At 42.4% G+C, this 14,464-nt stretch overlaps 1 protein-coding gene across 1 annotated transcript; it reads left to right on the plus strand.

Annotated features, from left to right (window-relative positions):
* Positions 1-749: 749 nt before the first annotated feature.
* LOC121520616 (transmembrane protein 200C) lies at positions 750-8,702 on the plus strand. Its single transcript, XM_041804163.1, has 2 exons — positions 750-855; positions 6,514-8,702. The coding sequence occupies exon 2, from the start codon at positions 6,547-6,549 to the stop codon at positions 8,104-8,106; it is 1,560 nt and encodes a 519-aa protein (XP_041660097.1). The 5' UTR covers positions 750-855; positions 6,514-6,546; the 3' UTR covers positions 8,107-8,702.
* The last annotated feature ends 5,762 nt before the right edge of the window (positions 8,703-14,464 follow it).

A 14,464-nucleotide genomic window follows, 5' to 3' on the forward strand; every position in this document is an offset into this window, starting at 1 on the left:
ATTCCCTGTGTCCATGTATACTCTGACTCCAAATGCCGCATTGCAAACTGGAGTCTCCTCTGTTTTCCTCCTTTAATTTATGCCATAAACAAAAAAAAATAACCACATTTCTGGGTCATAAATTTGCAGACAGCTCTCTGGAGAATCAGCACTAAGCTTTGTTATTCATGCTCCCTTCCCCTGCCCAGTACAGAGCTGCTGCCTCTCTCTTCAGTCTCACATCAGTGAAACACATCTGGACTCTGTCATATTTCATTTTGTTAAACATGAGGACACAGCATACAGGCAATTATAGCAATGTAACCCAAGGGAGAGATGTAGGGAGAGGATGGTGCTGGATGGATGCGAGGCATGATGGATTTGATATATTGGAATAATTTTGTGTAATGTGATACTAAAGACACAGTAAATGATTCATGCAATGTGTTCTTCACTTGTGTATAAGTAAAGAGAGTATAAATGAGACGTCTGTGCATGCCTTCTCTTATTGCTGGCATAAAAAAAATCCCACATTATTGTGCAGAAACCATAGTGTTCCAGACATGCCATTGGCCTCTGTTTAAAAGACAATCAAGTGCAATCAGCAGTACAGCCTGGGAGTAAAACCACATCTGGAAACGTTTGGAGTACAACCTAAAGGATGATAAATGTCCTGAGCAGCCCTCGTTTTTCACGTTGCCCAATAATCAGCACCAATAGAAACGCACTTGGCCCGCCCCTGCCGCTCTATTGTGAATCTGCGTTCAACTGGAAACCACTCTTCCAGGCTTGGCACCAAAGTGGCGCACCACGACATGCACGGCTGAACGAGGAGTGCGCCTTTAAAGATGCTTCATCGTCAACACACGATTTCTGGTAAGAGATTTTGCTGTTTTATGATTGTATTTGTCGTTTCTCCTATCTGTTCTCCGTGCGTTTTTTTTTTTTTTTCTCCAGCGTAACACGGAGCGTCTTTGTGCTTTGCAGTCGCTTCTGAGACCTCGGGAGCATTATCGAGGAAATGCAATGGTTTAAGAAGTATTTTTAGAGTGTTGCTAGTCGGTTTAGTATCTGTTTTGTTATGATAAATCGACGAAGAAGAGTTTTGATGCCAGGAAGGCGGTGTGCTTGGAGCAATGCGCACTCCAGTCCGTGTACTTTTATCCGTGAGATTAAAAACGTTTTTTTTTTTCTTGCACTCCAAATAAGATATCGTGTCATTTTTACATAAGCTGTCAAATAGAGGTGGAACTTTGAGTAAAAAGGTGAATCAATTGGGAGATTTATGCGTAAAATTCATGCTGAAGTTGTAATGTTGCCAAAAATGACCGTCAGTCCGGAGGGTGGCTTTGCGCGTTTAAACAAAGGTACATGTTTGCACCCTTAGCCTTGAGTTGTAGTGTTAGTAATGAAAGCATGGGCTTTGTCAGGCCGTGGCAGAGGTGCGCATGTTTGTCATCTGCCTGCACCTTTTGAGACCAGAGAAGAAAAAAAAAAAATCCCGTGTGTTCTCTTTGTGTTGGAGCGAGATGCGTCGCTGTGGCTCTGGACATTTTCAGGCCACCTCAGAACTCTACAACAGCACATATTTGCTTCACGGGCTTTTCCAGCAGAAGGGAAACAGATGCGCCGTAATGTCAACAGTCGATTACTCATGCAACATTGCGCGAAAATCTGCGCCCCCGCAGCTCGGTGTGGACCGAGCGTAAGAAAAAAACAAAAAAAAAGCCGGCCTCGATCCTCTCCATCCATCCTGCCAGACCAGCAGCTTCATCAACAGACAGGAGGAGTAGTTGGAAGCTTCCTGTTCAGCACCGCAGACAGAGAAACACCCCGACCTGTCCGCACCCACTCCTGCTCCACGCTCTCCTCTCTCTGCCCTTTCTCTCTCCAAACATAGAGAGAGGTCCACCCACGCTTTATCAGCTCCGGCGCAGGTCGACTTGCGCTCGCCCGGGAGGCATCTGAGTGCTTATTGGATGTGATATACAGACTAAGTCGTCATAAACAGCAGCAGAGCTCCGGTGTGGTGTTTGCTGAAGCTCAGGTGCTGTATGAGTAGAGCTCAGTGTTCTACTTTCCGTGGGAACTGCTTGTAATAACTTGGATCATGAAAGGATTTCTTTAAAAGGCCTTCATCATCATTATTTAGACTGTGAGAGCAACACCCAGAGCAGCCATTGAAAGCCTCTCATTAACAGCAGCTCTGAAAGGAATTTGTGTAATAAGTTATTCATGAACCTAAAGCCCTAAGTCAAACACAATTAGACGTGATTAGTCAAATTAAATACCTGGCTAGCAGCACAATCAAGGTGGGAATGCTGGAGTCTAAGTAATCAGCCTTATTCTGCAATTATTCTCCCCCACATGTGGCTGAAACTCATCAGCAGATGTCTGTAATCATGATAAGTGTTGCTGGCTCCGTTGCCCTTTAGACAACTGCTCCTACTATTGTGCTTCACAATCACAAGGCAAACATGGTACGTAGCAGAGGCAGTGTCGGTGTGTCAACAAGCGGCTAATGGCTCATGTTTGGCTTTTGTGGTGTGCCGTGTGAAGGATGCTGTCGTTTCAAAGCACAGAAGTGTTGGTCGCCGGTGATATGGATTTGATTGGAAAGCAGGAGTGTGAGAGAGAGCTGGTCGAAGAGGAAGAGAGTAACGAGAAGAGTGAGGTGGAGAGAACATGCCTGCTGGCCTCCTGTCTGGACACATTACATTTTCATAGGCTGGTATCACACCGGCACAGCTGAGTGTAGATAAATATCACTCCTCCCTGTTCCCTGCTGTCAACTTGGCTATCTGTCTCTGTTTCTCTTACATCACTTATAGATCCAGCAGCAGCACAAAGATGTTATCTGTTGCTTTACTGACTATCTGATGACTAATACGGCATCTTCCTTTTGTGTAAAGAAATATCCAATACTCTTCCTTTAGGATGATCTCAGATACAGGGCCTGATGTACCCCATAGTTGTGAAAAAATCATTTTGCCATTGAAACTGCCCAGTTTTACTATACAAGAGCTCCTGAAATCCAATGTTGTTCACTCCAGTACTAAAGATTCAATACAAGAAAGTAGAGAAAATATAAATAGGTGTTTAAAATCGGCTAAACTGCATCACAAAGACTATGTGGGTGTTTCATCATATTTGATTGACATCAACCCACCAACTGTCATCAGATTTTGATCCAAAGTTGCCCGATTAAGACTGATGCCAGTGAAACAGGGGCATCACGTTTTTCCAACAGTCACACCCACTTATACCCAACAAGAAAAGCATCAAGACTAAAGAGAGAAAGGGGCTCTGTCTTTAGAAAGCGCTTTTAGCTCATTTTCAATACAAAACCAAAGTAGGGTACCGTTTGCAGCTCGGTGCCCTGACTGGAAAACACCCTGGCTGGGAGTTGTTTTTGTCACTGCATTGACAGCACTCAGGTGTAAACTTTTGCAACAGTGCAGCAGTTTGTCTATCTCCCTTCTCCCTCACTGGTCAATCAGAACTAAGAAGAGAGAATCCGGTCTGTTCGGCTCATCTTTTTGAGGGAAAAGCAGCTGTCTATGTCGGGACAAGATTTCTTTACTTTTTTTTTTTTTTTTTTTTGCTAATGTTTCCTTTTAAAGAGGAGAGCACTTGTGCACAGATGGCCTGGTGCATTTGTTCCAAAAGTTGGGTCACAAGAGATTTCTTTTAGTTGCCTAATGAGGCAGTGTCGTGACATATGCAAGCAGCAAGAAGAGGCTGGTGCAAATATGATGGAAGAGAACTTGACAATTATTCGTTAAAAGAAGGACAAAGAACAGCAGTGAGTTGTTTCCTTTCAAAAATGGCAAAATTCGTGTACTGACATGTCTACAGTCGCCATGGTTAGTGTTATGCAGCTCTCCATGGATTTTACTTCTTGGTAGCAGCTATGTCATGTGTTTTGATTGGCCCGTAAAGATGTGACAGACAGAATGTTCATCCAATCACCCTCTGAGTTTTTTTTTTCAAAGGCTCTGCCCTTTCCCAAACACTGTCTATGAGTGGTTTACCAGATGGATGTGTGAAACAATCCATCTGGCGTGTCAGGTTAGGTCAGGACCAGATTGAGACCGGAATTAACATTATTGAAGCTAGCACCAGCCTTTATCAGAAAGCAAAGTTGTTGTTTTACAATGGCTTGAACCCTGTAAAAAGTGGGTAACCAGGAAAAAAGTTTGGGAAACACTGGCCTAGTGGTTCGGCCGTAGGCAGCCTGGGCTTTAGCTCCTTTCCTGCATGTTTCTCCACCACTCTCTCATTCCTGTTTCTGATTCTATCATCTGTCCTCCCCTATCAATTAAGGCATAACCCCCCCCCCCCCCCAACCACAAAAATAAAGCTAGAACTATTTAAAAATGGCGTTAGAGATACTGTTGAGGGGCTCAAGGTGGCACGGGGTTAGCGTTGTTACCTCACAGCAAGAAGGTTCCTGGTTCGCTTCCCGGTCAGGGCCTTTCTGTGCAGAGTTTGCATGTTCTCCTTGTGCATGCATGGGTTCTCTCCAGGTACTCCTGCTTCCTTCCACCACCAAAAAACATGCTTATTAGGTTAACTGGTGACTCTAAAATTGGCAGTAGGTGTGAGTGTGAGCATGCTTGGTTGTTCGTCTCTCTATGTCAGCCCTGCGATTGACTGGCGACCAGTCCACAGTGTACCCTGCCTCTCGCCCAATGACAGCTGGGATAGGCTCCAGCCCCCCCGCGACTCCCAACGGGATAAGCGGTATAGAAAATAAATGGATGGTTGGAGATACTGTTGAGGAAAGCAGAAGTTATTCCATAACCTTCAACCGTAGGTGGAAACATTACAAGACAATTGTACCTACTCAAGTCAAGGTAAAAATACTGGTCCATAAATCTACTCAGGTAAAAGATAAAAGTATTTCACTTAAAGTTTATTCAAAGTATTAAGTAGTGAGTAGCTACTAATGAGTTGGATAGTAAAATACAAACATTCCTTACTGGCAATACTGCCATGAGAATATGAATTTCCAATCAGGTTGTTCAGGTAAAGTCATACCTTTATGATAAAGTGAAATGCACAGCTGTTTCAGGATGTGATGTGAAATCATTCTCTCGTCATGCGCAGTCAAAGCCACTGGCCAGTTTCATGTTGCTTTTAGTTTTCAATTTCTTACTCAGTACTTGGTGCTTTTTAAAATGTAATGAAGTACAATACCTCCCTATAATCTCTTTAAGTAAAAGTAGATTTACTGATTTTTAAAATGTACTCAACAAAGTACTGATGCTGTGAGTGCTGCAAGCACTGAACGTGTTGGCTGTGGAGAGAGAACTTTTTAGTTCAACTTTTGGAACGATGCTACTTCTCTATATCTGACCTATCAAAATTAAGAAGGGGTGGGTCTTCTGATACCAGCTTTGTCAACAGCAATGTCACAGGAATTATTTATGTGACTTGTCTTTTATAGCATTGGATATCAAACATTTGCTGCCCAACCCACACGTTAGATCAACCCAGAACCTTAAGGTACACCATATTCATATGTATGCAAAATAGCCTCTTTAACATGTGTTACGGCATCTTTAGTTATTGTAGAGCTGTAGTAACAATGTATATTTGTGCAAATTGCTGAGGCACATCTAAACCTCATCAGAGCACACCATTTAGAGTCCACTGTTCAGGCTACGTTCACACTGCAGGCCTTAATGCTCAATTCTGATCTGTTGCTCGGATCTCATTTTTTAAAATTTTGGCTGTTCACATTGTGATCAAAGTTTGAAATATCAGATATGTATCTGATTTAGCACCACGTATCAAAGTGAAAGTGGCCTGAGTCTGATATGAAAAGATCAGTTTCAGTGTGACTTGTGCTGTTTACACTGCAAAAAATCAGATTTGGGTGAATTTCAATTGCAGTGCAGAGTAATTTCTAGGTTTACAGCTGTTGCTTATTCCCTGGTTATTTTTCATTGAATTAAAGCAGTATTACACTCACAAAACTGTTTAAAACGGGCCTTAAAGATACTAAAGAGAGGAGCAGAAGTTTACATTGGCAACATAACAATAGATGCTGTTAAGAAGTGCTCTGAAATGGAGGCTGTGAGTGCTGCCAGAGGGAAAACAGCAGCAGTGGACAGAGGCTCAAATGTGGCCATTATCTCTTGTGATATAAACACAATCTGGCCCATTAAGTCTGATCCCCTAAAGAAGAAAGATGGCTAAAAAAGCTAGTCCTTTGAAATGATGAAAACTTGATTTCTGCACCTTCACGCTCTTATCATTAAGTCTGTTTTGTGTTAATGCTGCATATACTTAAACAGATGTGAATTCATTTGTAATTTAACAAAGGAATTATCACTGAGGGATCCCCAGGCCTTTGTGTAGTTAGTTGCCAGCTTTGCTGATAATCCAGCCTTGTATGTATTACACATCAGGATTACATGTGTAATCTCTGAGTGAAATGAACTTTGCAGCTTTCTCTGAATGTTTAAACCTTCTGCTCATCATTTGTGACATTAACTTAACACTCTTTATTTCCTTTCCTGCCAGATTGAGTGAAGAACCTGCTGTCCAGTCGCCACCATGATAGCCACAGGTGGTCTGCTGCGCATGAACCGGCGCCAGGACTCCCTCCGCTCAAAGAACCGGGCGGAAAACAAAAGGAAGCGGAAATCCAAGAAAAAGAAGAAAAATGACGTGGTGGTGGTGAAAGGCAAGCTCAATCTGTGTTCCCCAGCTGGTATGGTGGCTGGTGTTGGAGTCGTTGTACTCATCGTTGGGGTTTCCATGGCCATACTGGGCTACTGGCCGAGCCAGAGCCAGCAGCAGTACCAGGAGCGCCGCAGAACTGGAGCTTACCACTCCAACAGGATAAGCTCCCCAAAAAGTCAACCAGTTTTAGTTTCCAACATGACCAGTGGGAAGGCAGACTCATTCAACCAGAGCCATTCCAACAGCAGCAGCACCACCTCACGCAACTGTGGCTTCCTGTGTGATTTCCTGGATAACTATCTGTACTCGGACAACCTGAAAGTCTTTGGACCATTGGTGATGGGAATCGGCATTTTCCTCTTTATCTGTGCAAATGCAGTACTCCATGAGAACCGAGACAAGAAAACCAAAATCATTAACCTAAGGGATATCTACTCCACAGTTATAGACCTGCACAGCATACGATCGAAGGAGTACTCCCCTCTTAACGGTTTGGTGAACTACACCCAATCAAGGAATGCTGAGGGCGCCTCTGGGTCTTTCCCTGCAAGTGGGATGCTTACTCGCAGCTCATGGCCCTCCACTGGACTCGGATTCCATGGAGAGTTGGGAGGCGATGAGGTGTTCAGACGCCCATCTTTAGCCAGCAGGCCTCGAAGCTGGTCTAGAGAAGTCCAGACCTTTACAGATACAGTCTACAGCATCTACAAAGACTACAGCAATAGCAGCGAGCAGGCCCCAATGCCCCGACAGTGGGAGACAACCTCTATCGTCACTTCCTCTGTGAACGCTTTCACCCTCCCTGTGATCAAACTGAACAACTGTGAGGTGGAGGAGTCAGGGAGAGTGGAGGCTGAGGGACACTCAGAGGAAGAGGTCATTATTGAGACGGCTGCTGAAACGATCAGTGAGGAAGGACAAGCGAGCAGCAGCAAGAAAGACGAGACAGATGCAAAGGAGAAGGACGCTTCGGTGGCGGACTCTCCCCCGCCTCTTCAGAGCCGTGAGGAAACAAGCACAGAAACAGCTGACCAACAGGGGGAGCCACAGGCTCAGCCTCAACCACCGTGGAACCAGCTGTTTCCTCCATCACCTGTTGCCAGGGCAATGGGGTCACGGCTGTCACTCAACTCCCTCACGGATCAGCCCAGGTCTGCACGCCGCTGCAGCCTGTCTGTGACTGTGTGCCGTCAAGGCGACAAAGGCAGGCGCTTCAGCTGCCCTCGTCTGGAGCGCTCCAACAGTAAGGGCTACATCAAACTGACTGACCTGGGGGGAGAGTCCTTCGAAGCCCCAGACACAGACACTTCTTTAGTGGCCACAGAACAGGAAGTAGCAGCAGACGCAGAGGCAGCAGAGGCGGCGCCGGCAGTGGAAGTAGCTCAGGGAGAAGATGATGTGGTGGCACAAAGCTCCTCTGCAGAATCTTAGACTCATTTTTTTTGCTGACGAGCCTCTGAAAACTCTTTGATGTCTTATTCTTCTGTTCCTACCTTCTTCTCTGACTGCTGATGTGAAGCTGGCCATTACAGAGGCAAGGAAACATGGAGAGTAAGCAGCTAAGGACTATTGAAACATAGCCATGAACACTCAAGAGCCAAGCTCTTTATAAATACCACAACCACAGCTCAATCTTCAGATGTAATTTTCTATTTTTTCAATGTAGCAAGAGCAATACTAAAGACTTGTAAGAAGATTTAGAAGAGATTTGTATTAAAAAAAAAGTCTGATGAGATGAGATTTTACTTTTCTTTTGTATGAGTAAGGCAAACATTGTAGCTTGTAGAATTGCCAAAACTGTCACTGAGACCTGCTGTCTGACGTTGTACTGTAGCATCGACACATGCCACAGAAAATGAAATAGTCTAGTTTTGTTTCTCGACATTGTTATGTGAATACCAGGAAAAAAAGGTAAACTGAATTGAATCTCAGGTAGACGTTTGGTTTAGGAACAGGACCTTGAGGACAAGGTCTTTCCTCTGTGCACACTTGTTTATATGAAGCATTTATGGTTGAATAAACTTGCCTGTAACACCTCCTGTCAGGTCTAATAGGTGTCTTTGTGTCATGTTAGATTATATGCACCAGATGCTTGTTTGCACATTAAAAATATATTAAATTGGAGAGATGAAAAACGCCTGAATGTGAGTGATGGAGTGTGGCAAACATCCAGATGGTTTGTTTACCTGTTGTTGTGCGTTGTTGCTCATTACTGGGAAAGACAGGGAGGGTTCTGAGGATACACCAGGTGTGTGAAGTGAACTGAGATCGTCTATGTGCAACACTGCGACTGTCATTTTAATACCTGGCTTTGTTTTTAAAAAGAGGGGGAAAACTGAAGGAAAAACCCAAACTGCTGTGTTTTGGTAAGCACATTAATCAGCATTAGCTAAATCTAAAAGCACTTGGAAAGCTTTGGGAGAGATTTGACAAATCTGGGATTGGGACTTGATGACTGCAAATCAATAGCAAAATGCCTTTTCTCTTTATGCCTTTAATGGAAATGTATGCGTGGGAATATGTCTCTGTACTTATTCATGAAGAATTTTCCTACAATAGCTGCTTTAAGCCCCCTTAATGCACAACCTAACATTTGGATGTATTATAAAATTTCTTTATTGCATAGCTTGCATTAATGCAAGTTAGCCAACATTATTCTAGTACTGTGCAGTTGAAATGTAACATTTAAGGAACTGCTTTCTTTCTCAAGTGCATTCATTGTCTTTTCCTTATGTCTTGAAAGTTAAATATTCTACATAATCTTACTGACCAGTTAAGCTCAGTTTGAGCTAATTTACATTAAATAAACAGTCCTTTAATGCAAACTACTCTCCTGAAGCAGCCTACAAGATGTAAAGCAGTTGAATTAAAACATCTCCCAAACAGCTATAAGTTTAAGTTTAGCATTATAGCCTTAGCAGATGTCTGGTTATTGCACAGCTGTTGCTTTTGCCTTCTAGCGTGACAGCATTACATTTAGCTAAGTGCATTTAAAATAAGCGTAGCATGTAACATGCGGATTGAAAGCTGCCCAAAACTGGTCTAAATTAAAGTCAGAGTCCTAACAGTGCCAGTGATATGATTCAAAATCTGCCTATAACATAACAATACAGCATTTTGAGAATAAATGTGCTCAGTTTTTTTTTTTAAATATTTCTATCTTCTGCCATTCTAAAGCACCCATTTTGCCCAGTTGTTGTAAATACACAATATCCAGTAGGCCAGTGTAGCTCTGGGCCATACTGACCAATAATCATAATTCTTTTATTTAATATATATATATATATATATATATATATAATTTTTATATATTTTTGATGAAACAAAGTCTATTATATTTTTTTCATGAAGAACCAACAAATGGTTGTTAAAATACCAGAATTATAAACCTTCATGTATTACAGTAAATATCAGACAATAATGAAACCTGTTTGACACCAAGGCAACAAAAATAGAAGTCTTTTACACTCAATATTGGGCCATTTCTCATTTTTGACTATAAAAAGGTGCAGACAAACTCCTGAAAACTGTCTAAATTGTACAAAAACACTGGCAATAATTACTTACATGAGGTTGTCATTATTTTCCATACCATGTGTTTTAAAATGATAAAACATCTCAACGATTAATGGTATTTAAAAGTGCCGACACTTCATGATAGTGAAATTATAAACGCAGAGAAAGAAAGCACTGTCTACATTGTATAAATAATTCAGTGACATTTGGAAAAGTGGGAGGAAGTGGCTAGGAACGAGGATTTCCTGGCCATTTACACCCACTCTTCCAAATGTTGCCAACTTGTTTGTGCAATCCAGGCAGGAGTTTGTCTGGAATGCTTAATGATTAAAAACTGAAACTTAACCAATTTTAGGTGTCTAGAGCTGCATTTTTTGGTTAACATTCATATCAATGTATCAAACATCTGTGATTTTTACCAATAATACATATATACTCCCAGAGTCAAAGATTTTCATGATAGTTTCACATTTAGAGTGGGTGGTTCTTCACTTAATATATTAGCTTCTTCTTCTACAAATTCTTAAATTAAATGCATTTACAACAAATAGTCCACAAGTAAATATTATATCACCAAAAGTCTTTCTAAAAAAAAAAGAAATTAATATCCGCAAAGTTTCTGTCAAATTTCCTGTTATTTTAGGAGTGCTTGAGCACCCCCTGAAAAGGTCTAAAATCAACTATGAACATAGATCATGTCACTGGTGGAGTCAGAGGGGGCAGGAGCACACACACATACCATTAAAGTCCACTTTTGGATGTTTTTATGGTGAACATGCTAGTGTGCCCTCTTTGTTACCATATATGTGGACAACTTTGATAACATGCCCTCTTTGGTGCCCTGCAGGTAAACGTGGTTTGACAAATTTCCTTCTTTGGTGTCCCAAATGTGAATGAAATTTGACAAATTGCCCCTCTTGTTGCCCCCCCCCCCCCCCCCCAACAGTCTAACTTTACCAAAATGCCATCTAAGAGGACAAATTTTATTAAGTGCCCTCTTTTGTGTCATGTAAGTGGACAAAATTAATAAAGTGTGCTTTTTGGGTGTCCTGTAAGTGGATAAAATAGTCAAAATTCCCTCTTTGGTGCCCTGCAAGTAGAAAAAATTTGACTAGGTGCTCTCTTTGGTGCCCTAAAGTGGACAAAAGTTTACAAAAAGCCTCCTTCTGAGTCCTGTAAGTGGACAAATTTTGATAAAGTGCTCTCTTTGGTGCCTTCTTGATTGACTTACCTTGACAAAGAGCCCTCTATGTGAACAAATTTCATTAAGTGCCCTATTTTGTGTCCTGTAAGTGGACAAAATTAATGAAGTATGCTCTTTAGTGTCCTGTAACATGTCAAAATCTGATCAAGTGCCTTCCAGTTCTGTAAGTGGACAGAATTTGATAAAATGCTGTCGTTGTTGCACTGTTAATGGGCCAACTTTGACAAAGTGCCCTCTAAGAGGACAAATGAAATCAAATTCCCTTCTTTGTTGCACTCCAAATGGACAAAATTTGACAAAGTGCCCTCTATTGCACATGTGCAATAGTGGAGAAAATGCATTTAAGTGGAATAAGCTTCTCACTATCAAGATTTATTACAGTTGTTTTAAGAGTCTTGGTGCTCTGGTGCCCCACCTACACATCCCTTTTTATTATTTCCTCCCCTGCCCCTCAAGCATGTTGAGGCCTTCTAATGCAAACAAAACCGCCACACCCTATCTCCTTTGAAAACGGGTCAGTATCTCAAAAACTCGATAAATCGCCCACCCCTACGCGTTTGTATTGTCGACCCCACCTGCAGGTTCAGCAAAGAGTCATGTTTGCATCCTTATCATGAAGCATCTCGTGCAGCTCAGCCTAACAAGGCCATCTAGCGGTTATGTGCCACAGATGATTATCAAACATGCCCTCCTCTCCTACGAGCTACCACCAGGGAGCGCTGAGGCTATTCTGGATGAGTCGTCACAGCGGGGCGTGCCTGTTTCGGAATACTACGGGGGCCGTTTTCTGAGGCAGGAGGGGCGGGGTTAGCGCGGTCCGTCTCTGGGGAGGTTTGCCAAAGCAGGCGCTTACAGGTGTCTGGTCCTTTCCAACCGGACAAGCCCCGTGTTGGGATTCCTCCTCTCCTGTTACTCACCTCTACTGCTGTTGACTGTCTGTGGGAGGCTGTTTCTCCTCGGTAGAGTCAGGTAAACTTCTCACTTTAGTTTCTCTTTAGCGCTGTGAACCACGACACAACTTCTCTACATAAAACACTGTCGCTTTACGGTAAATCAACTGTAGTTTGCATGCTTTGGGCTGCATTTTCATACAGTTAGGGGTTGTTTTGGTTGATTTCCTTACCCTGTCATAACGTGAACTGACTGAGTAATGTTTCGTTTCATGTGTTTCAAACGCCTGGGTTTCCAACTCTGTGACCTGCTGCTGCTTCCCTGCTGACCTGGAATGTGAAATGGTGAGTACATACAAGCGTTCATTCACAAAAGAGGGAAGCATAATACAAAAACAAATGAGACTGCAAACACAAAACAGCCCACTGACGTGTAGTGAAAGTAGTTTTCTGTGTGAATGGGGGGAAAGGGAATTACATATCTGCTTCTTTAAGGTCAAAAAGGGGCTAAGGGATCAAATAAGTCCTCTCCTGGTGCTGAAATACTTCAGCAAAAATCTCATCCATTTAAATGTCTCCGTGATCTATGGACTTCTGAACATGCTGATTGTGTTCTTTCAAGGTGACGTGTCTATCTCTGAGGTCTATATCAGCATTTTTCTTAACTCATCTCTGCTCATAAGTGCTGAACAAGCACCCTGGACACATGCACATGCACACAAACACCTGATTAAAAGTTTGCTGGGCACAGGCAGACACTTCGGAAATGGGAAGTCCTCACCGCATGTGTTTCCTTTTAGATTCTCCCCAAAATAGAAATGTGCATGAATCAATGAAGGAACAGCTCTTTGTTTGGATGCTTTCTTTCATCCACTCACAGACTACAAAGAGAGGCTTTATTGCATTAAAATCTTTTATAATCATGGTCCATATTGCTGGGATAAGTCTCATTAGTTTTGTTTTAGACAGTTTTAGTAGTGCTATAGGGTGGATCTTAAGACTCCAGTAGCTTAAACAGGTTTATGATGAAGGTGAATGTACAGGAGCATGGAGATAATGCAGAACAAAGTCCAGGAGAGCTGTCACAATCATTGGTTGTTACGTGTACAGTCCTGCACGTTTGTAAGGTGTTTATGAATGGATGAGTGCTGAGCTGGTGCTTTGGCTATCACTACATATGAGTTATGGTTTGTAGGAGGACACAGCTTTAGAGGATATGCCTGCTGTTGAAGTCATCCCAGGAAAATATAGTGCTGTTTATGCTTTATGCTGCACTTATGTGTAATTGCAGTCACTGACCACTTCATTAGGTACACCTGTTCAGCTGCTTATTAATGCAAATATCCTATCAGTCAATTACATGGCAGTAACCAGTGCATTTAGGGATGTAGGCACGGTCTAAATGATTTGCTGAAGTTCAGCTGTAGTATCAACACAGGGAAGAAATGTGACTTCAGTGGTTGCTGGTGCCAAACAGGCTGGTCCAAGTACTCCACAAACTGCTGACCTAATGGTATTTTCATGCTCAGTTATCTTCATGGTATACAGAGAATTGTAAATAAAAGAGGAAATCCAGTGAGTGTCAGTTCTCAAGACAAAAAATTTCTCTTTGATGGCAGAGGTCAGAGGAGAATAACCACTCTTTACTAGGAAGGTATGCAGAAGAGCACCTCTCAATGCACAACATGTAGAACCTTGAAGAAGATGTGCTACAGCATCAGAGACAACGCTGGGTGTCAGCTAAGAACAGGAAACTGAAGCTACAGCTCGCAGGCGCTCCCTAAAATGGTTTCTTAACCTTTTTTCCCTAGGGCCCTGCATACTCTTATCTAAGAAAAGCTAAACCACCCTGACCTGGACCAACTTGGAAGAATTAAACATTAATATAATTGTTTTCATTTATAAAATCCAAACAGAAAAGGCCTATACAACATTCTTGCCAAAAGATCTAGGAAAAGCTATCAAGTCTGTGTCCAGTCATGATTTTAAAAAACAAATGCAAATCTAGTTTTGACAACCTTAAAGCAGAAAGAGCCTCACACCCCCCATGAGATCTTAGGCACCCGTCTTGGGGGGGTCTGGACCCCAATTTGGGAGTCAATGCAATAGAAGAATGTAGCTTGGTTTGGTCAGTCTCTATTTCTGCAGTGAAATTCGAAAGGCAGGGTCATAATCTGTT

The sequence above is a fragment of the Cheilinus undulatus genome, linkage group 13 (assembly GCF_018320785.1).
Source record: "Cheilinus undulatus linkage group 13, ASM1832078v1, whole genome shotgun sequence".
In the NCBI taxonomy this organism is placed as follows: domain Eukaryota; kingdom Metazoa; phylum Chordata; class Actinopteri; order Labriformes; family Labridae; genus Cheilinus; species Cheilinus undulatus.

Bases quoted from the DNA above. Each gene is read 5' to 3' on its own strand.
- LOC121520616 (XM_041804163.1), top strand. From the start codon at position 6,547: ATGATAGCCACAGGTGGTCTGCTGCGCATGAACCGGCGCCAGGACTCC.